Source organism: Rhineura floridana, chromosome 2, assembly GCF_030035675.1.
Source record: "Rhineura floridana isolate rRhiFlo1 chromosome 2, rRhiFlo1.hap2, whole genome shotgun sequence".
Taxonomy (NCBI): domain Eukaryota; kingdom Metazoa; phylum Chordata; class Lepidosauria; order Squamata; family Rhineuridae; genus Rhineura; species Rhineura floridana.
This window is the reverse complement of record NC_084481.1, coordinates 163,059,456-163,082,426: the sequence shown is the minus strand read 5'-3', so window position 1 is coordinate 163,082,426 and position 22,971 is coordinate 163,059,456. Positions and strand designations below refer to the sequence as shown.

General features: G+C 42.7%; 1 protein-coding gene and 1 pseudogene across 1 annotated transcript; both read left to right on the top strand.

The window, feature by feature from the left end:
* The first annotated feature begins 3,025 nt into the window (after nucleotides 1–3,025).
* Nucleotides 3,026–5,233, top strand: LOC133378008 (disintegrin and metalloproteinase domain-containing protein 20-like). Its single transcript, XM_061612793.1, has one exon. It carries the CDS (start codon nucleotides 3,026–3,028, stop codon nucleotides 5,231–5,233), a length of 2,208 nt encoding a protein of 735 aa, XP_061468777.1.
* Nucleotides 5,234–17,993: 12,760 nt separating this feature from the next.
* LOC133378007 (disintegrin and metalloproteinase domain-containing protein 21-like) lies at nucleotides 17,994–20,700 on the top strand (annotated as a pseudogene).
* Nucleotides 20,701–22,971: the final 2,271 nt, after the last annotated feature.

Sequence of the window (22,971 nt, the reverse complement as noted above, 5' to 3'; positions counted from 1 at the left end):
AATTGCAGAACATTCATTAAATGTTGCAGGTGCAGTTGGGGCTGGCAGGGGAAATGGGAGCAGGGATTGGGGTCTGCAGGTGATAAGAGTGGGAGACAAAAATGAACTTATTTTTTTTTAAAATGACAATGACACAAGAACAGGAAAAATGTAGTTGCAAATGATGTTATGTATGGCTGCTTGGGAATCCAGTGTGTATCTGCTACTCACTAGATCCCTCAGAGAGGAGTGCAGTTTTTTGTTGGAAGACAGCAGGCACTGTTACAAATGTGCCTAAATAATGTACAAACAAGGCACAGGTCCAGACTCAAACGTTCAAAAAATATCTTTCATTTATTATGACTAAAGAGTAATTTGTTGTTGTTATATGCCTTCAAGTCAATTACGACTTATGGCCATCCTATGAATCAGTGACCTCCAATAGCACATGTTATAAACCACCCTGTTCAGATCTTGTAAGTTCAGGTCTGGGGCTTCCTTTATGGAATCAATCCATCTCTTGTTTGGTCTTCCTCTTTTTCTACTCCCTTCTGTTTTTCCCAGCATTATTGCCTTTTCTAGTGAATCATGTCTTCTCATTATGTGTCCAAAGTATGATAACTGTCATGGCCCCGTCAGAGGACTCTTCAGATGAGAATGACTCAGGAGTAACAGCAGCAGACCCAGAAGCAGCAGACCCAGAAGGAGAAACGGAGGAAACTCCTGAGAACCCAGCTCCTTCTCCCCCTCAGCTGCAGAGCACCCCAGACACAGCTGAAGCCCTTCAGCCAGATGCAGACAGCGAACAGGATACTCCCCCCTCACCAGCAGAACGTAGACAGCAGAAGGTCAGGCAGAAGAGGGGCAGGCCTGTCCACTTAAGGCCAAAACGCTGAGGGCTCACACCTGCTGACAAACCTGCTCCTTAAAAGTCAAACCTTGGCTTCAGCTTGTTGCTGACTACAACGTCAGGCGTGGCTTCGTGTGTTTCTAGTTTCCCTGAACCTTATCTTGGACTGATGCTTTGGCAATTGAACCCGGACCTCAACTGACCTCGCTTCTGGACTTCTGGCTTGGCATGTAAGCTTAGGACGGGCCTTGCCCTTATCATGCTTCATCCTTGTTAGCCTGGCAGATTTACGACCAGACTGCCAGCTAAGGACTTTCCCGCCCTGATAACTACCCAGGAATTTCCAGCCCCCACTGGCACTGCTGTCTCAGTGCAGAGCTGATAATAACCTCAGCTTCATCATTTTAGCTTCTAATGATACTTCTGGTTTAATTTGTTCTATGACCCAATTATTTGTCTTTTTCACAGTCCATGGTACCGCAAAGCTGTCCTCCAACACCACATTTCAAATGAGTTGATTTTTCTCTTATCTGCTTTTTTCACTGCCCAACTTTCACATCCATACATACAGATTGGGAATACCATGGTCTGAATGATCCTGACTTTAGTGTTCAGTGATACATCTTTGCATCTGAGGACCTTTTCTAGTTCTCTCGTAGCTGCTGTCCCCAGTCCTAGCCTTCTTCTGATTTCTTGACTATTGTCTCCATTTTGGTTAAGGACAGCACCATCTGTTCCTAGTGATTTGTTTCTTCCAAGTATTTTAAGAGCAGCTTTCACCTCACATTCTAAAATTTCTGGTTCTTTATCGTACTGTTCCTCCGTGAACGAATCTGTCATCCTTGCATCTTTTTTATAGAGTTCTTCAGTGTATTGCTTCCATCTTCCTTGTATTTCATCTCGGTCAGTCAGTGTGTTTGTTGATTATTCAACATCCCTTCTCTTGGTTTGAATTTTCCTTTAATTTCTCTAATCTTTTGGAATAGGGCTCTTGTTCTACGCTTTTTTGTTGTCCTCTTCTATTTCTATACAGTAACTATTGTAATAGTTCTCTTTGTCCCTACGTACTAGTCGCTGTATTGTTGCATTTAGGGTTCTCACTGTGTTTCTATCTCCTTTTGCTTTTGCTTTCTTTCTCTCTTTAACCATTTTAAGAGTTTCTTCAGTCATCCATTGAGGTCTTGCTCTCTTTTTAACTAGAGGTATTGTCTTTTTGCATTCTTCCCTGATAATGTCTCTGACTTCAGTCCATAAACAGCAGCACTATCACCATACAAATATATGGCAAAAATTAAGAAGTGCATGATTGGTGGGACCTGTGTGCACATGGCAGTGCAGGCTCACAAGTTGGTGGTGCACAGATCAGCCATTAATTAATTTTCCAAATTAATAAATAATTCCTCTCTTGGCTCTTTGCAACCCCCCTGGCATGACTTCCCAATCCCTAGGTTGGGAACCACTGACCTAGATTATATTAATATGAGTATGTTTCTGGTTTTCATCTGTGCAGAGTAAATTTATCAATGTTAAACATAGCATTTGCTCTGAACGCAAATTTTTTCTTAATCTACAAATGTGGATTGATTGAGTCTAGCCAATTCAAGGTTTTCTTTGTATAACAGGAGACATATGTGCAGTGGTTCAAGATAGGGAAATGGGGAGTAGTGATGTCCTAGTCTGGGTTGCAAATCTGGTCTGTTTCTGAACGACATAACAAAAATGGAAAGATGCTATCTGTTCCCAACATAATGATTTCAAATGAGCTGCATTGCAGCAAGGAAAATCAGCTATGGGTCCTGGTCCAATGTCTCTGGAACCAGTCAAAATGGGTGCAGAAGTGAGTATGCCTAAATACCTTTTCATTTACTCTGCAGTCAGTTATTTTATCTTCAATTCTCTGACTTGCTGCTCCTCAAATTCTTAGCCCACCCTGATCTTCCTTAAAAGCCCCTTCCAGGCACTCCCACCCTCTTCCTCCTCCTTCCATTCTTTCCATTCTGTTCTGTTCTTAATCAACCTAGCCCCACCCACATTCCAAAGGTAAATCTACTGACTGTTGCTATGGTCAGAATCCTCCTTCTCTATATAACTAGCAGTGTCTTTCCCACCTTGGTATGGGCCAACAACTGGCTTCCCTGTAATGAATGACAAACAGGAGTGGGGTGCTCTAATTAATTCTCTTGCCTGTTAGGGGAAATGAATAGCAATTTTGCCTTGCTGCTGGTATTGATCTCATGGAATGTTTTGAATGAGACCGAAGGTCAGAAACCACCACAAGGTTTTAGGTATGCCTCTTATGAGATGACCATACCTAGGAAACTAACCCCCAGATATGGAAGAGAACCCCACAGTGTCACCTACCTGCTGAAGATTGAGGGGAAGGGCCATGTGGTGCAGCTCAGGCAGAAGAGGGGCTTTGTCCCTAAATACTTTCCTGTCTTCACTTACAGTAAGGAAGGGGACCTACAGGTGGACTATCCTTTCATCAGAGATAACTGTTTCTATCGTGGCTTTGTACAAGGCAAGCATTCCGCTCTGGTCACACTTAGCACTTGCTCAGGAGGACTCAGGGGTCTGTTGCAATTAGAAAATGACACCTATGAAATTCAACCTGTGCAAGCATCTGCTACTTTCCAACATGTGGTGTATAGGCTGGAAGAAAAGGAGGGTGCTGTCCGCATGAGGTGTGGTCTAACTGAGGAAGAGCAAAGTCACCAAGAGGCCATGATCCAAAATATAACAAATGCAGCAGTACAAACTGTTGAAAGAGGAGTCTGGTGGACACACATCAGATATGTGAAGGTTGCAATTGTGATAGAACATGAACGATATGTCCAGTTTGACAGGAATGAAAGTCGTACTGCTATACAAGTTCTGGAAATTTTCCATGCTGCTAACTCATTCTATGAGCCACTTTCTGTTGAGTTGTCTATAGCTGGACTAGAGATATGGTCAGAAAAGAATCTCATACAAATTCCTAACAACATAGATGACACACTTGAGAATTTCAATCTTTGGAACAGAAACTCACTAGCTAAACGTATAGAGAGTGATGCTAGTCACTTATTTGTATACAAGAGTTTTGGAGGTACGCTTGGATTAGCATTTATAGGAACAGTGTGTAATAAACATTGGGCATCTGGGGTTGAATCATATGTGACTTCCAGTTTGTTCCATTTTTCCAACACATTTGCCCATGAATTAGGACATAATCTTGGCATGCAACATGATGGAAGATACTGCACTTGCGATCGACGTGCCTGCATTATGGCTCCAGCTCAAGCAAACACTGATAAGTTTAGCAATTGCAGTTATAATGATTATTTCAAACATCACAACAAGGGATGTTTATTAATACCACCTGACCCTAAAAAAATGTTTACATTTGCATACTGTGGCAACAAGGTAGTGGAAGATGGAGAGCAATGTGACTGTGGTTCACCAGAACAATGCAAGTTGGATCCATGTTGCCAATCTAATTGTATGTTGAGTCCAGGTGCCACTTGTGCTTTTGGACAGTGCTGTGCTAAATGTCAGTACCTTCCAGCTCATTCTGTTTGCAGAGAGAAGGTTAGCAGATGTGATCTTCCTGAATACTGCAATGGGACTTCAGAGTGGTGTCCTGAAGATGTTTATGTACAAGATGGTGCCCCATGCAGTGATGGCACATACTGTTATCATGGGAATTGCACAACTCACAATGGACAATGCAAAATGATCTTTGGCAAGAAAGCAATAGGTGCATCAGAAGTTTGCTTTAGAGAGATGAATGATAAAGGGGATCGCTTTGGCAACTGTGGCCTCAGCCATGGAACTTATAAGAAATGTAAGGCTGAGAATATCCTGTGTGGTCGACTTCAGTGTGAAAACGTTGATAAATTACCTTCTTTGGAGGAACACAGCACCATAGTTAATACACCCGTTGACAATAGGCAATGCTGGGGTATAGATTACCACAGTGGAATAGAATTGCCTGACATTGGAGCAGTGAGAGATGGTACTCCTTGCAGGACTGACATGATGTGTATTAATGGGGAGTGTATGGAAGTGTCTCTCTTACAGTATGATTGCAATCTCACAAAATGTCATAATCGGGGATTATGCAACAATCACAAACAGTGTCACTGTGATCCTGGCTGGGCCCCTCCGGACTGTTTCAATAGAGGCAACGGTGGCAGCACTGACAGTGGACCACCTCCACGACAAGAGATTTTTAAGAGTACTGGCAGCAGAGCAGGGATGATAGCTGTAATTGCATTTGTCCTTTGTGCTATTGTTGCTGGTATTGGTCTGGGTATTTATTTCAGGAACGAACTGAGACAGAAGTATGTAACATTTAGGGAAAGAATGCATAAAAAGATCAAAAAAGAAGAAAAGATCAAAAAAGAAGAAAGACCAGAGTAAATTACAGAACTGAAAAACGCACTGAATGTGTTAAATCAACAGACCAGAACTAATGGACAGTATTACACAGAAATACATTTGGGTCCTTAAGCTTTTATTTTTGAAAGCTATTTTTCATTAAATTTCTCACCTAGGCACAACAAGGGAGAATTCTGTGATATGTTGAGGTTGTCTGTATCCTCTGATTCTCAGAATTCTCTCCTAGCCCACTGCGAGAAAGATATCAGGGGGTGTAGGTGGACATACTGGGCAAAAGTGTCATAATTGAGGACTATGCAACAATCACAAACATTGACATTGTGATCTTGGCTGGTTCCCTCCAGACTGTTTCAACAGAGGCTATAGTGGCAGCACGGACAAGTAGACCCCCTCCACCATAAAGTAAAATCTCATTTTCACAGAAACCTAGATAACCACTGATATTGTTTGAGTAATTGAGATAAACATTTGTGGTATTTGACTGACTGAGATGCTATCCTAAAATATGTTGATTGTATGGCGAAAGAATTGCAACCAAATACTTTAACTGGTAGGACAAAGTTATGCAATCTTAGTGATTTCAGGTGTTTTTCTCTGGAAATGAGCCACCTGACTGCCTGCCAGCTGTTTTCTCTTGTTGCCGGTGTGAGCAAGTGAGTGGGCAGGCAGGCAGGCAAGTGAGTATGCCCTGTGGCTGAACTCCCTCATTTGCCATCAGTAGTCCTAAGACCTGTGACTTTGCAGCACCTCAAATCTTCTTGCCCTTCTGGGCGAATTGGGAGAAGTGGAGGAGGATGGAGCACCCTGCCAGGGGAAATGGATGAGGGAAAAGGAAGAGAGAAGCAATACTACTTATTTACATTATATAGAGAGCCCATTCTTCATTGTTCATCCAATCCCAGAGCAGGAACAACATCAAAATACAATAAAATAATATTTCATTTAAATACAACTTAATGTAAAGACAGACAAAATATTAACAACTTAAGTCCATCAGCCAAACAAGGGATATCTCTTTAGCCAAATGCTCTGGTGAATAGCCATGTTTTTTCTGGGCTTTGAAACTCCATTAATGTTGGTCCTGCTTGCACCTGAGAGTGGATGGCATTCCAGAGTTGCAGTGCCACTACTGAGAATGGCCTCTCGTAAGTTGTCAAATACCGTATCTTAAGAGGACTGTGGCTGCATGGGAAGGGTATCCCCGATGACCTCAAAGTCCAGGCAGGTGTATAAATTAGATGGTTTAATTTATGTTTTGAATATTGTATATTTTTATCACTGTAAACAGCTTTGAGATGTAGGTAGTGAAAAGCTTGACATAGTTTTTAAAAATAAATAAATAAACAAGCAAGTAGATATCTGTCCAAGCTGTCTAAGGCTTTTTATGTTGAAACAAGCACTTTAAATCTGGCTCAGCAGAGAATAGGCAGCCAGTGCCAAGCTTTCAACATTAGTTTTATGTGTTGATGACAAGCTGGCCCCACAAGCAGTCTTGTCAAAGCTTTCTCTATTAACTGCAGCTTCTGAACCAGATCCAAAGGCAGTCCCACAAAGACTGAATTATTATAATACGGTCAAGTAATTTACCAACATATGAACCATCATAGCAGGCTATCACTGTCCAGGAACAGTTGTACCTGGTGAGCCAGCTGAATCGGACAAAAAGCACTCTTAGCCATGAATGCCACTTTGGCCTCTATCTAAATATATGGTAGAAAAAGAACCCCAAAACTACAAACCCCCAAGATTATATTTGCTATAATTTTTTTTAATGAATCTCACTAAGTTAAGGACTACATGATAAAATGGACACAGGATATTTGTAGCAATATTCCTGTGCAGTGGTGGCTGGTGCCACTAGACCTAGTAGGGCTACTATGGAGGTGTGGCCAATGAGGTCATGGGGGAGTGGCAAAGTTTTGGTTTTCTCCCCATCCTCCTCCCTTGCAATCATACTGTGGATACTTAAACATTCCAGTTTTACATATAACACCTATCTATCTATCTATCTACCGCCCCATAGCCGAAGCTCTCTGGGCGGTTTACAGTAACTAAACTGTATCTTACTTTTGTTCAGAAGGGATTCCGACTGCTGTCGCAGTTGCTTCTCAGATGGAGTGAAGGCTGTATGGCCTCCACCTGTTCTGGATCTTTCCCTATACAGTAGGGCCCCGCTTATATGGCGGGTTAGGGACCAGGCCCCCACCGTAAAGCGGAAATCGCTGTAAACTGGAACCCATAGACTATAATGGGGCTGTCGCGTGAAAATGCCGCAAAAATGCTGCAAAATGACACAAAATCGGCTTTAAAAAGGAGAATTTCCCGCCGCCGCATTAGTGGAACGCCAGAATGCAAAGCGCCGGTAAGCGGGGCCCTACTGTACTCCTCCTTTGCAAAGAAGTAAATATTTAAATATTGCGGTACTAGTAATGCTTAGCACCTAACAGAGCTGTAGTCCTATGCTTGCTGTCATGAATGTACACACAGTTAAGTAATACTTCCTCAGCATTGAACTGAAAACTAGATCTGTGTTCATTAAGTAATGCTCTCTTAATCCTGTTTTTTAAAAACACACACACAGTGAATGAGTTGCTGGAAACTCATATTTAATAGGCACTAGCTCCACAGAATACTGACAGATTTACTTACTTCTGAATAAGATGAAGAGGATTGTGTTAGTAACCAGGAGTGCTTGGAAAATTCATTTTAGAAAGGCACAAAATAGTTCAAGTTCATCCAAATGCACTTTTAGTTCATAATAATTTCTGCCTGCCACACAGCAGTTAAAGGCACAACAGTGCTGTTCTTCCCCAATGCCAACCCTAAACCATAGAAAGAGCTCTAGTGAAGAGTAAAAAGAAAAGAAAACACACATTCTGTCAACTTGATAATATATTTTTAAATTAAAGCTTATTTAAAATGAGCATCTGTAATTGTATATAAATATAACGGTTAGGATGTTGGACTAAGACCTGGAAGACCAGGATTTAATTCTACACCCACTTAAATAAACACAGTAAGACTTACTTCTAAGTAAAAAGAATAGAATTATTGAGTTAATACAGCTAAATCAGACCTCCTCCTTGGTATAGTTAACCATTACATATGTGAGACTATGTGTCACTTCTATGGAGAAAACAACAAATACTATGTTCAGGATTATGTTTTACTTAAGCTTATTCCCTGCTACACACAAAGCACCTTCCTGATCTGGAACTGTGTATTTAAGTATAATGGATAATAGTTATTGCCTAAGATTTCCAGAATTCCTTTTTTTTAAAAAAAAATAAAACCAATCCTTTAAACTGTGAGTTCCTATTGCTCAGAGAAAAATGTATGTCAGGTGGGGAAAAACAAGAAGCCAAACTTTTGGGGAAAATGAGTCTTTCACACCATATGATTAGTTCTAAATACTGTTACAGGATGTTCCACAAGTTCCTCCAGTATTCCACTGGTGTGGGGACACAGACATTCACAAAGTATATTTAAATCCCTTGGTTTTTATTTTGCTTAACTCAAAAATCCTCCTTTTGATCAATCACTTATACATAGGTTCCACCTCCCCATTCAAGGTGAAATTGGGGTTGGATTCGTTGGAAGCATGCATCAATCTCACCCATGCCCTGCTAACTGGATTACCAAGGATATCTGTATTATCAATTACTCTCCTCCTCTCTTCTCCCCCAGTCCCAATCATGAAAGACACAGTCCTGGGTTCAGAAAGGAAAAAAAAATCTGGTCTTCCTCAAAGTACTCCTAAGCTTTTTGTTTTAATTAAATTATACAGCCACAAGAGTGGTTGTATGCTATTGCCAGCGTGGATTTTTCGCATTCCACAATGTTAAATTGAAAATACCCTCATGCCATTTTGATGCTTCCTATAAGCTCACTTCAAAACAAAACCTTACCAAACTTATAGTCCTGAACTCAGAAACACTTGCTTAACAACTCTGTAAATTTTCATGGTGATACACAAAACAGAGAGAATAGAGAGGTCAAAGTTTTAAAAGAGAGAGAAAAAATCCAGACCCCTTTTGGACTTTTTTCTGTGAGTTCTCATAATTTGTTGAAATTAATTAAAAGTCAGCCATGTTCACTGAGTATGTGTAATCCTGTTTCTGACCTTGCCCCATACTCTGACCTTCATCTTCCGCAGTTAAAAAGTTAAAAAATGCCTGGCTTGAGTTTAATTAATTTAAGAAATTTTATGTTAAACTCAATGACAACATTGGGCATGCTCAGTAAGAACCAACTGTCAGTGTTCTAAAAGCCAGACTCACAGCTGCTTGGCTTGCCTAATCAGGGGGCCTCACCCCCACCAGATCTTTATTTGACTTTAAACAGTCATGGCTTTCCCCAAATAATCCTAGGAAATGTAGTGTGCAAAGGGTGCTGAGAGGAGACTCCTATTCCCGACAGAGCTGCAGTGGCCAGAGTGGTTTAACAGTCAGACGCTCTGATTGAAGCTCTGTAAGGGGAACAGGGCTAGGGTTGCCATATTGCCCGGATAGCCGGGTTTTACCAGAGCTTGGAAAAGTTACTTTTTTGAACTACAACTCCCATCAGCACCAGCCAGCATGGCCACTGGATTGGGCTGATGGGAGTTGTAGTTCAAAAAAGTAACTTTTCCAAGCTCTGGGTTTTACCTGGATTCTATGCATGCCACCCGGCACCCGGCTAGCCCCTTATGTGGCCTGGATTCTCAGCTTTAAATTAAAAAAAAAATTAAGTTTCTAGGTGGTCCGGTTCTCGAGATATACATAAAAACGTCAGCCACCCCCCTCGACTGTTAAATCTTTCTTTAAACAGTACTGTACTATAGCACTTTGTAGCTTTAACCCCGCCCGTTCAGCATTGCAGCCAATCAGGGATTGTGTTTCAGTTTCATTGACCTAGTGTCTAGAAAACAAAATGGTGGTTTCATCCACCCACCCCCGTTTATCTGAAAATCTCATAAATTGGGTAAGTATATACATTTCAGTTTTTTTCCCTCTTGTGTGCAGGAGTCAGAGCTTGGGCAGTGTTTTGAAAACCTTCCCAATACTTGCTTTTTGTAAAAGCAGTGCTAATCTCATATGCCCAAAGTAAATCCCATTTAATTCAATAGGATTTACTTTGAGTAGACATGGTTATGAATGTGCTGAAAATCAATGGGACTTTGGAGTGAATGTAAAAAAGAATTATGTATGTGTTCAAACTCTTTCTGTCTCCAGTCCAATTTTAAAGCAAGTAGGCAGGGCTTACTTAGGTATTACAGTTTTTATTCTGTAGGAAAGTAATACTGATTTTTTAAAAACTAATACTGATTTTTCTGCAATGACCAACTGGTTTGACAATAAACTATTATATGGGCTGTATGTATTTATACATCTGCTGTGTGTGCGTGTGCGTGTATGGAGTCTTTCCAACACCCCTGTGAGGTAGGGTTGGAAACCAAGGCAGCTCACAACAAGAAATAAAGCCATTTAAAATCCAATGACCATAAAACAAGTATAAACAGTTGCAAAACAGCGTAAAGTGGCATGATTCGGAATTTTGGGTTGTGTGAATGAAGTTGCTTATCTCTTGAGGTTGCAGTTTTGTCCCTGTTTGGGTAAGCCCCACTGAATACGCTGGGACTTGCTTCTGAATAAATAAACTTAGGATTGCACTATAAATATCTTTACAGTTTGTGTAAATAATAAATATATTTGATAGTCATGCTTATTTACATATTTCTTCATTTATCATATTTTTGGTTTTTGGTTAGGAATCCTGACTGGTTGTGAGATGCTTAGTTTTTTGCCTTACTCGTAGGAATCTTGTTGTGGTTGGTATGGTATTACATTTAGGAAGTGTTACTGCCTTCTGTGTTTTTTTTTCCTATTTGCATTTCACTTATCTTTAACCTTACTCCGTTACAGCCATAGAAGCAACAGCAGCATATGCAAGATAATTAACTCCCATTAGTGATAAGAACAAGAATTTATAATTATTATTTCAATTAAAAGAAGAGGCTTATCAATACTTTGAAGAGGACCAGATATTCATTTTCTTTCTGAACCCAGGACTGGGTCTTTCATGATGCCCGGTGTGTGTGGGGGAGGAGGAGAGTAGTTGATAAGACAGACATCCTGGCATTGGTAATCTAATTAGCAAGGTATGTGTGGGGTTGTTGCACACTTCCAGGCCCAGTTTCATTTTGAGTATGGAGGTGGAACCTGTGTAGATGTGGTTGAGAAATTTTGAGTTAAGCAAAGCTCTTTTATAAAACCTAAGAAACTTACAGATACTTTGAATGTCTGAGTGCCTGCACCAGTGGAATACTGGAGAAACTTGTAAAACTTGCTGCAACAGTATTTAGAACCGAGCATGTGGTGTGAAAGACTCCTTTTCCTAACATTTTGGCTTGTTTTTCTCCACCCACTACATCTCTGAAATATATTGTATATGTTATGGTTAACCGTGCTGCTGCCCTGACGTACTTTATGTTTGTTGCTATTTTATGTTTTTATTATGTTTTTATATTGATTGTGTATTTTTATTGTTTTTATTATATTTGTAAGCTGTGCTGAGCTCTGTTTTTAACAGCAAAAGGGCAGGATATAAATTCTCTTAATCAATCAATAAATACTCCATAGTGTTGGAAACTAGAGTCTAGGCATTTAAGGCTGAAAATGTTGCTTTAAAAAAAAGATTTCTCACATCTTTCCCCAGTTTTTGGTGGTAATTCCTAGGCACAAAAACAAAACAACTGGACAATCCAAATATTAATATGCAAATAATTTGCATAATATGCAAATTAACCTGCCCAGATTTGTGGAACTGGAATATGGCAACCCTAAACAGGGCGTCTCTTAGCAACGCTCAGCATCCTTCACTAACTACACTTCCCAGGATTCTTTGAGAGAAGCCATGACTGTCCAAAGTGAAATAAAGGCCTGGTATGGATGTGGCCAGGGACAGCTTTGGTTTAAATTTGGGTAGAAGGTTACATGTGCCTGCTGTAGAATAAAAAGGTGGGGAAAACGCTGAAAAGCAATGATACTTTTCACAGTGTTTTCCTTTTGGAGAAGAAAGGGGCTTCCTTTCTGCCCAATACCCACCCACCCAATCTCCGCTCTCCCCAGGTCAATTACATATATCCTAAACATGGTTGCAAAGAAAAAAATCCCTTTGAACTCAAAAAGTATGCAAATGATCAAACCCACCCTCCCTTCTCCTCCCTTCTATCTCCACCCTCTTGCCCCTTTCTTCCCTCTTCTTTTGCCCCCTCCCCTTCTAATCCCCTCCTCCCCATGGTCAGTTTTACCTATTTTAAGCATGATTGCACGGGAGTAAATACCATTGAACTCAATAAGCATGCAAATGATTAAACCTACCCTCTCCTGCCCCTTCCTTTACTGCTCCCTTTCTCCTTCCCTCTCCTCTCCCCTCCCCTTCCTCCTCCCCCATGGTCAGTTTTACCTATCCTAACCATGACTGCATAGGAGTAAATCCCATTGAACTCAATAAGCACGCAAATGATCACACCTGCCTTTCCCCTCTCCTCTCCCTTCAGCCTCCCCTCCCCTCTTCCTCCTCCCCTGCCCACTCCAGCCCTCCCTCCCTCCCTCCCCCTGATCAGTTTTACCTATCCTAAACATGATTGCGCCGGAATAAATCCCACTGACTCAATAAAGAAGATTACACAGTCAGAAAAATATTATCAGAAGAATATTGGTTGTTTAAAAAGATGTAAAAAAATGTAGTGGGAAGCCAGAAAGAGAGATAAACTTATGAAAATGAATAGCTTTACTGAACATTACTGAGCTAAGGCACTGGTACTGGTATACAAAGCCAAATACAGCTTAGGACCCAGGATATCTAAAAGTCCGTCTCACCCCTTATATACACAATTGATCAGTGTGTGCTGCAGGGGAAAGAGTCCTGCAGATACCATCTTATCAGAAGGTCCATTCGGATAGGAATCAGGGCTTTAGTGTGGTGGCACCTACTTTTGGAATTCCATTACATATTAGACTGGCACCACCTCTGTTGTCTTTTCAACACCTTTTCAGTACCTACCAAAGACCTTCCTCTTTCAACAAGCCTTTGAAGTGGAGATCTTTATCCCCATCTGTATTCCTTTTGGAAGTACTTTGAACTGTTTTTATATATGAAACTGTTTTTCATTGTTTTTAAGTTTTTCTTCTTTCATTGTTGTAACTTTTATTTTTTTTATAATTGTATATTTTATTGTTGTAACCCAACCTGGGATCTTATGGTAAAGGCCGGGTAAGAAATCAGATAAATAAATAAATGATGAAATGGAAATAGACTGCCTTCAAGTCAATTCTGACTTATGGTGACCCTATGAATAGGGTTTTCGTGGTAAGTGGAATTCAGAGGTGGTTTACCATTGCTTTCCTCTGAGGTTGAGAGGCAGTTGGCCCAAGGTCACCCAGTGAGCTTCATGGCTATGTGGGGATTTGAACTCGGGTCTCCCAGGTTGTAGTCCAACACTCTAACCACTATGCCACACTGTATACACAACATTAAGTTATAATATCCATTATTGATAAATGATAGAAACAAATTGCATGTCTATTTGTGTTTGCTTTTTAGTATTTGTAATCTATATATGCAAATGTGTTGTAAAATTTTGTCAGTAATTAATAATAATTTTTAAAAGTCTACAAACTGGTTCCTTAAGAGGGAGTGCAATCCTATTGAAAATGGGACAGCTCCTCAGTTTCCTGATAAGGGAACTGCTCACTCACCTAACTTCCATCTTGTCAGGATTAAACTTCAGCTTATTGGTCCACATTCCGTCTTACTGCATCCAGGGATAGCACTGGAGAAAGAATCAAACCCAGCAGCAGCTCACAGCCAAGGGGCTCACAAAGCAGCACCTAATGCTATTGTATGGAAATAGCCTCAGGGATAGGATCTGAGCTACTGAAATGCAGTGCCCCCAGTTCCCATCCCCCAAAGCCACTCTAGGAGGATACCATGGTCAACAGTACCAAAAGCTGGTGACAGATCAAGGAGACTCAATAGGGTTGTACTCCCCTGTCTCCCATTAAAAGGTAATCCATCAGGGCGACCAAGGCTGATTTAGTCTACTTCTATGTTGCCACCATGTGATGAACCATTGGTTGTGGAATAGTGAGTAGGGTATCTTTGGAAAATCTTAAGTAACAGCTCGGTCCATACCAGGGGAAGACAGGCTGCTAGCTATCCCAGTCCCAGGTGATATAGTGTGGCAGCACCTACCCTGTGGAATTCACTCCCCTTAAATATTAGACAGGCGCCATCTCTGTTATCTTTTCGGCGCCTGTTGCTTTCCTCTTTCAACAAGCCTTTTAAGTTGAGACCTAATCCCAGTCTGTGTCTGTGTTGGAATTGCTTTTTAATATGTTTTTTAAATCTTTTTTAAAAAAATGTTTTTAACCTTTTTTTAAAAAAAAAAGGTGTCTTGAAAGCTTTTAAAAATATTTTTAAGGATGTTTTGTTTTAATGTATTTTAAAGTCTGTTTTTATGATGTTTTAAAGTGTTTATAGTGCTTTTGTTTGCTGCCCTGGGCTCCTGCAGGGAGGAAGGGCGGGATATAAATCAAATAAGAAACAAATCCCAGGGCTTTAAATATCAGCAAGAAAACTGGCAACAGATCCTTCAACACTGATGTAATACTTGTAAAGTTGAGTGTCCCACTCAATATCCAAACAGCTACGTTATGCACTTGCTACAGCTGTAGAACCAGGTGCAAGAGTACTCCCACATATAGTAATTGTGAGGTTATCAATGGATGGATCAGCACAGCAAGGATCAGCAGATGCCAGCAGTAAAACAGCCTTTATCGTGCTTTTTCTACCCCACTCTTACAGTAATCCCCTTGAAAAGCTCAAAGGGAAGCTCTCCTCTTGCTTCCCAATCGAATAAAACTGAGAAGCCCCTAGGCCAGGATTCCCAAACCCCTTCCAGCCCCTTCAGTGCTACCAGCAATACTACTCTACTTCTGATATATTGGCAACCATTCTGCTACAGGGAAGCTCAAAGTTACAGCAGAGGAGAATTAAGAACAGTTGATACCCAAGCACATTCTGAAGCACAGAGGAGTCCAGTAAAGAGCCAGATAGTCAGGTGATATACATGACTATAGTGTACATAGACTTTGTTCCTATTTCTAGAAGAACTGAAGTTTTTCAAGCCTGAACCTTCAGAGCCCCACCCAGAGCAGTAGCAAGCAGTCAGTGTTATCTGAAGAACTGGTCTACTTACGGGGAGTCACTTGCTCAGAAGTATCCCTTCACTCATGTGGAGATCTTATCTCCCCGTCACACACTTACTAACCGACAGGTGGCTGTGCTCTCTAGAGGTTATCAGTGTCTTGAGGGGAAGGATAGACTACAGTTTCCCGTGAAGGCCCATGATCGCATGCATCCGTAGGGACCTAGACTCTGATGTTATGACAGATGAATCCATTGAAGTGTCCAGAACACGGTCTTGTCTTTCGTTATTGGATGAGTTTCAGTTGGTGCAGCTTGAGGAAGTGGACAAGGTGCTTGGAATGGTGCGGGCGACCACGTCTGCTCTAGTTCCTTGTCCATCTTCGCTGGTCAAGGCTAGCAGGACTGGTACCACCGGCTGGGCCAAGGAAGTGATAAATGCCTCCTTGAGGGAGGGAGTAGTCCCTAGCAGCCTCAAGGAGGCAGTAGTGAGACCTCTTTTGAAGAAACCTTCCTTGGACCCAGATAACTTGAACAATTATAGACCGGTGGCGAATGTCCCCTTTTTGGGCAAGGTTCTGGAGAGGGGTTGCCGGTCAGCTCCAGGTGCTCTTGGATGAGACCGATTATCTGGATCCGTTTCAATCCGGTTTTAGGCCTGGTTTTGGCACTGAAACAGCCTTGGTCGCCCTGTACGATGACCTCTGTCAGGAGAGGGACAGAGGGAGTGTGACTTTGTTGATTCTCCTTGATCTCTCAGCGGCGTTTGATACCATCGACCATGGTATCCTTCTGGGGAGACTCGCGGAGTTGGGAGTTGGAGGCACTGCTTGGCAGTGGTTCCGCTCCTACTTGGCGGATCGTCTCCAGAAGGTAGTACTTGGGGAACACTGCTCGACACCTTGGACTCTCCATGGTGGAGTCCCTCAAGGGTCGGTTTTGTCCCCCATGCTTTTTAACATCTACATGCAGCCTCTGGGTGCCGTCTTCAGGAGTTTTGGAGTGCGTTGCCACCAGTACGCTGATGACACGCAGCTCTATTTCTCCTTTTCATCTTCTGCAGGTGAGTCTGTGGATGTGCTGAATCATTGCCTGACCGCGATAATGGACTGGATGAGAGCTAATAAACTGAGACTCAATCCAGACAAGACCGAGACACTGTTGGTGAGTGCCTTCCCTGCTCAGATGGTGGATGTTTACCCTGTTCTAGATGGGGTTACACTCCCCTTGAAGGAACAGGTTCGTAGTCTGGGGGTTCTTTTCGATCCTTCCTTGTCTCTTGAGGCGCAAGTGGCCTCGGTGGCAAGGAATGCGTTCTACCACCTTCGGTTGGTAGCCCAGCTACGCCCCTATCTGGACAGGGATGACCTCGCCTCAGTTGTTCATGCTCTGGTAATTTCTAGGCTGGATTACTGTAATGCGCTCTACGTAGGGCTGCCCTTGAAGACAGTTCGGAAGCTTCAGCTAGTGCAAAACGCAGCAGCCAGACTGCTGACGAGGACCAGCCGGTCAGCGCATATAACACCTGTTCTGGCCCGTTTGCACTGGCTACCTATTTGTTTCCGAGCCAGATTCAAGGTGCTGGTTTTGACCTATAAAGCCTTACACGGCGTGGGACCGCAATATCTTGTGGAACGCCTCTCCCGCTATGAACCTACCCGGTCACTTCGCTCAGCATCTAAGGCCCTCCTCTGGGTACCAACTCATCGAGAAGCCCGGAGGACAGTTACTCGATCTAGGGCCTTTTCTGTAGTGGCCCCCGAACTGTGGAATAGCCTCCCTGAAGAAGTACGCCTGGCGCCTACGCTCCTATCTTTCCGGCGCCAGGTTAAGACCTGGCTATGCTCCCAGGCATTTTAAGCGTTTATGTTATAATTTTTTTAAAAAATTTCCCTTTTCTTTTGTTCCTGCTTGTGTTCATTGTTTGTAGGCTGATTTTATTGTGATTTTGTATTTTAACCTTTTGTACACCGCCCAGAGAGCCATTCGCTATGGGCGGTTTATAAATGAAACAAATAAAATAAATAAATAAATAAATAAATAAATAAATAAATGATTGTACTGATCTGCCTTATGGTCCATGGACACAGGTTGCTGCTTTGTGACTTTTGGCTCAGGAAACTCCAGGTCATTCAATGGAATATTCCTCTGGGGGAGAAATGATAGTAAAGAGCCCAGGGAAACCTTCTTTAAATGTATTTCACAAACCTCCATTATTCTAAGGTTAGTTACTTTGATTATCTTTCACTTCCCTGACATACTGGTCCTCAACCTTACTAAACTTTTCGTTCTCAAATTATTAGCATGCCTTCCTCTTCTTTCTGTAAGTACCATTTCAGCCAACCACTTTTCAGTTACTTGCCCCACACCCATCCTCCTCCTTCCATTCTTTGACCATTCTGTTCTGTCCTTCATCAACCTTCACCCACATTCCAAAGGTAAAGCTACAGGTTGTTGCTATGGTCAGAGTTCTCCTCCTCTATCATGCAGCCTCCTTCCCACTTTGAGCTCAGCAGCAGCCTGAAGAGGCTTCTCTGCCATGAATGACAGTCATGCATGTAATGCTCTTGTGAATTCTTTGTCAGGGAAAATGATTAGCAATCTTTCTTTGCTGCTGCTGCTGATCTCATGGAATGTTTTGAATGAGATTGGAGGTCAGAAACCACAGGGGTTTAGGTGTGCGTCTTACGAGGTGACCATCCCGAAGAAACTGATCCCCCACCTGATATGGACGAGAACCCCACAGTGTCACCTGCCGGCTGCATCTGGTGTTGAATCATACATAACATCCAGTTTGTTCTATTTTTCTAACACATTTACCCATTAATGAGGACATAATCTTGGCATGCAACATGATGGAAGATACTGTACTTGTGACTGAAGTGCCTGCATTATGGCTGCAGTTTAGTTTAGTAACCTCAGTTATTCCTTCAAACTAAGGAACACTCCTTGTTTGTTAATTCCACCAGGCCTTGATAAAATTGATAAATTTGTATAGAGAACAATGTGACTGTGGCTCACCAGATTAATGTAGGTTGGATCTATGTTACCAGTCCAATTGTGTGTTGCATCCAAGAGCCACTTGTGCTTTTGGACTTTGCTGTGCTAAGTGTCAGTACCTTCCAGCTCAATCTATTTGCAGAGACGAGGTTAGCACCTGTGATATTCCCAAGTATCGCAATGGGACTTCAGAATGGTGTCCAGCAGTGGTGTCCTGAAGATGTTTACGTACAAGATGGTTCTCCATGCAGTGATGTTGCATACTGTTATTGGAATTGTAAAAATCACAATGGGCAATGCAAAATGTCAACATCCATGCCGAGGCCACCTTATGCAGGGCAGCTCAGGATTTCTGTTATCTTTTCAGTGCCAGGTCAAGACTTTCCTCTTCTCCCAGGCATTTAAGCATGTGTTTTAAATTGTTTTTATATTGTTTTAAATTTTAAAATTGTGTTTTAAATTGTTTTTAAAATATGTGTTTTAAATTGTATATTTGTTTTAATGTTTTTGATTGCTGTAAACCGCCCAGAGAGCTTCAGCTATGGGGCAGTATACAAATGAAATAAATAAATAAATAAATAATAGGACCACAATACCTGATGGAACGCCTCTCCCGACACGAACCCACCAGTACACTATGTTCAACATCCAAGGCCCTCCTCCGGGTGCCTCCTCAGAGGGAAGCTGGGAGTCTGGCAACAAGGGAGAGGGCCTTCTCAGTGGTGGCCCCCAAATTATGGAATGATCTCCCTGACGAGGTGCATCTGGCGCCAACATTGTTATATTTTCAGCCCCAGGTCACGACTTTCCTCTTCTCCCAGGCATTTTAGCATGTGTTTTTAAATTTGTATATTTGTATATTTGTTTTTAATGTTTTTAATTGTTGTAAACCGCCCGGAGAGCTTCAGCTATGGGGCAGTATACAAATGAAATAAATAAATAAATAAAATGATCTTCAGCAAGAAAGCAACAGCTGTTTCAGAGGTTTGTGTCAGAGAGATGAATGCTCAAAAGGCTTGCTTTGGCAACTGTGGCCTTAGATGTGGAACTTATAAGAAGTGTAATTCTGAGAATATCCTGTGTGGCTGAATCTAGTGTGAAAATGGTGATGAATTACCTTCTTTGGAGGAACACATCGTTAATATGCCTATTGGCAACAGGAAATGCTGGGGTACCAACTACCACAGTGGGATAGAAATACCTGACATTGGAGCAGTGAGAGATGGTGTACCTTCTGGCAGTGGTGTGCATTAATCAGGACCGTCTGAGTGTGTCCCTCGTAAAGTATGGTTGTAATGTCACAAAGTGCCATAATCGGGGAACATGCAACACCCACAAACATTGTCATTGTGGTTATGGCTGGGGCCCTCCATACTGCTTAAACAAAGTTCATGGTGACAGCATTGACAGTGGACCCCCTCCACCAGAGAAGATTTCAAAGTGTATTTCCAGCAGAGCAGAAATTATTGCATTTGCCCTTCATGCTGCTTTTATTGGTGTTGGACTGAGCATTTATTTCAGGAAAGGCCTGAGACAGCAGTTTGTAAGATTGAGAGAAAGAATACATGAAAAAAGAAAGTCCAGAGTAAATCACAGAAATGAACAATGTACACAATGTATTAAATACATACACAGAAAGCAGTAATCAATGTAGCCCCTTGTGCTCTTAAAGGAGGCTGCTGGTTAGACAGAGAATGAGGAGAATTCTGCCTATAACAACTTTTTCTGAACTCTTGGACATCTGATTAAGCTGCATATTCATCTTCATGAATCCAATAAAAGTTGGAAAATTCAGGACAAAAACGTACGCAGAGCATAGTTAAACTATGGAACTCGCTTCCACAACAGGCAGTGATGGCTACCAACTTGGATGGCTTTAATAAAGGATCATATAAATTCATGGAAGGTAAGGCTATTGATGGCTGCTGGTCACCAATGTCCTGGTTGTCTTGTCCCTCTCCCTCCTGATTAGCAACAGTGACCCACCTCTCCAGAAACTAGCATAGCTTCTCTGCGCCACCTCATGAGCCACTTCTGACCTGACACAAAGTCTGGGGTTAAAAAATGGCAACAGCTTTATTAAATATGTTTAAAGGATCTGCAAACGAGTAAAGCTGCTATTAGAACAGGGTCAAAGAACAGTGCTGGTTCCTATAAATCTGAGGCATAGGATCCTATAATCAAATCCTCAGAATTTGGGGTGATAGTGGCTAACATCCTACTCCTAACCCTTCCTTGCCAGTACACTAACTGTGCTGGGGGAATTCTAACCTCTTCGTGTCCCTCTCTAGCCTTGAGGCATTGAGTAGTTGAGCAGCCCAGTCCTCATGCAGGGTTTCTATCCCTGCCCTCCAGCCTCGAGGTGTTGATAGGCAGGTCTGAGGAAATACCTGTCATCTCCTAGAACAGGGGTGGGGAATGTCCAGCCTACAGGCCACACTCGGCCTGCCAGTCCTCCCCATTTGGCCCATGAAGCCATTTTGGGGAGGCCAGACCTACACCTGACAAAGGAGCTTCAAAGGAGCAATCAAGAGCTTACAGTGAGCTCCTGACTGTTCCTTTGCTTGGAGCAAGGCATGCGCCCACCTTGCGCCTTGCTCAAGAAGGGGGAAGAGGGTTCTATTAAAGGGAAACTGCTTCTCCCTCCCAGTGTTGCTCTTTGAACCAGAGATTGGAAGATTAAGTAATAAATTACAATTACTGTTACATGGCTCCAGAAAGTAGTAATTACCATTACAATTACAGTTGCTCTGAAAGTAACTGATTACTGTTACTCAAAAGTAATCACAACAATTACATTTCAGTTACTTTTTTAAAAAAAAGATTGGCTACAAGGCGCTGGCCTTGGCTGTTGCACATCTAAGTAGCCTAAAACAACATTAAAAATAAACACACACATAGAGGTTAGTAGAATAAGTTTTTTTATCCGTAAGATTAACAGAATCTCACATACCCCCACCCCCAGCAATAATGATACCCCAACACATATTATTCACTTGAAATCAAATTTTACACTTGAAATGCTGCTTTTACAATACATTTCTGTTATGTCTCAAAAGAACAAGATGCTCAAAGAGCACGTCAAACCAGGAATGTTTTTTTACAGTCATTCAGCAGCGTCACTAGCAGGAGTGTGGGGGGGTGCGGACCTCTGTCGCGCGCCCTCCCAGTGGCATGGAGGAGGTGGATGGGTCTGTGTTTGTGTACACACGTGCGCGCGTGCGCACACACTCGAGGCCAGCCACCCCTGTCCATGCCCCTGGGAGGGCGCGCGATGGAGGGGCACCCAGCCGGAGAAGGCCTGGGAACGCCGGCGCACCTCCCTCGCCCCGCTGATGCTGCTCCTGATCTCGCCTGCCTGCCTCTGAGGAGGGCGCCGCCTTGCCGGGCAACAGCGGGGGGCGGGGTGGCTCTGGGTGTCACCCCCCCTCAGGGTGTCACCCGGGTGCGGTCCGCACACTCCGCACCCCGGTTGTGATGCCCCTGCAGTCATTATGTTGCCACTAGTACTGAACAGGCATTCTACTGTGGCACTTGAAGGCATGCCTGTGTTGTGCTGCAAAAAACACCGCAGCACACATGGAAAGTCATGGAGTTATGACATTTCCCTGCTGGGAGACCTCAGATACCTCAACAATTCCTCATCAGCAGTGTCCATTGCTGACTTCTTGCCCTGGGGCTGAATGTTAAAGAAGTAATTTTCCAAGTCATCTCCTTCCTGGTCTTTGTCTGAAGACTGATCACTGTCCTCATTAAGTGCATCCATCTTTATATCAGCTTTCAACAAGGCTTCCATTGTGTACCTAAGAAAGAGAGAGGATATGTTAACACATACATGTTAGGAAACCATCATCTGCTCTTCATTTCCTGATGCTTGTCATGTCCCCTGATTCAGGGTCCAACTGTCAGCCTGAGCCTGTGGATGATGACATGGAAGGTAGGAAGGTGACCAAGTCACCACACTCGGGGGGGGGCAGCACAGCAGGCCCTTAACGATTACCTGCAGCACCCAAGGTTGTGAGGAGGAGCCACAGGAAGAAAAGGGCCAGCCTCTGCTGACCACCTTAAGCCCTCTGATGCCTCCCTTGAGACATTTCCCTTGGAGTAATCCACCCAAAACGCTTCCCTAATGTTCTTACTTGTTGGTATGGGTGGTGGCCTGACACGATTCCAGCCAATCTAGTTTGAAGCGAGGGTGTAGGCAGGCTGCCAGAAGAAGCCTCTTGTCCTCCCAGATAACTGCAAACCACTTTCTTAGGGCTTCACACACACCTCTCAACAGCTGAAAGCAGTATGTGTATCTCACAGGTTTGTTTTCCAACCCTTCTAACTTGTTGTCCAGATTGTAGAGAGTTGGTAGCAAATACCCCATGAACATGCCATTCTTGCGTTGTAGGATGTCTAGGGACTGGGCTAGTGGCCCCATGATCGCTGTATATTCCTGTACCACTACAGTCTCAGCAGCTGTGATCCTGGACAAGGAGCACTGGTCCATTATGGCGTTCATTTTTAGTGGCACAGTTGACAGGAGCTCATGTAGTTGCTTCAATGCATCAAAGGTGGAATTC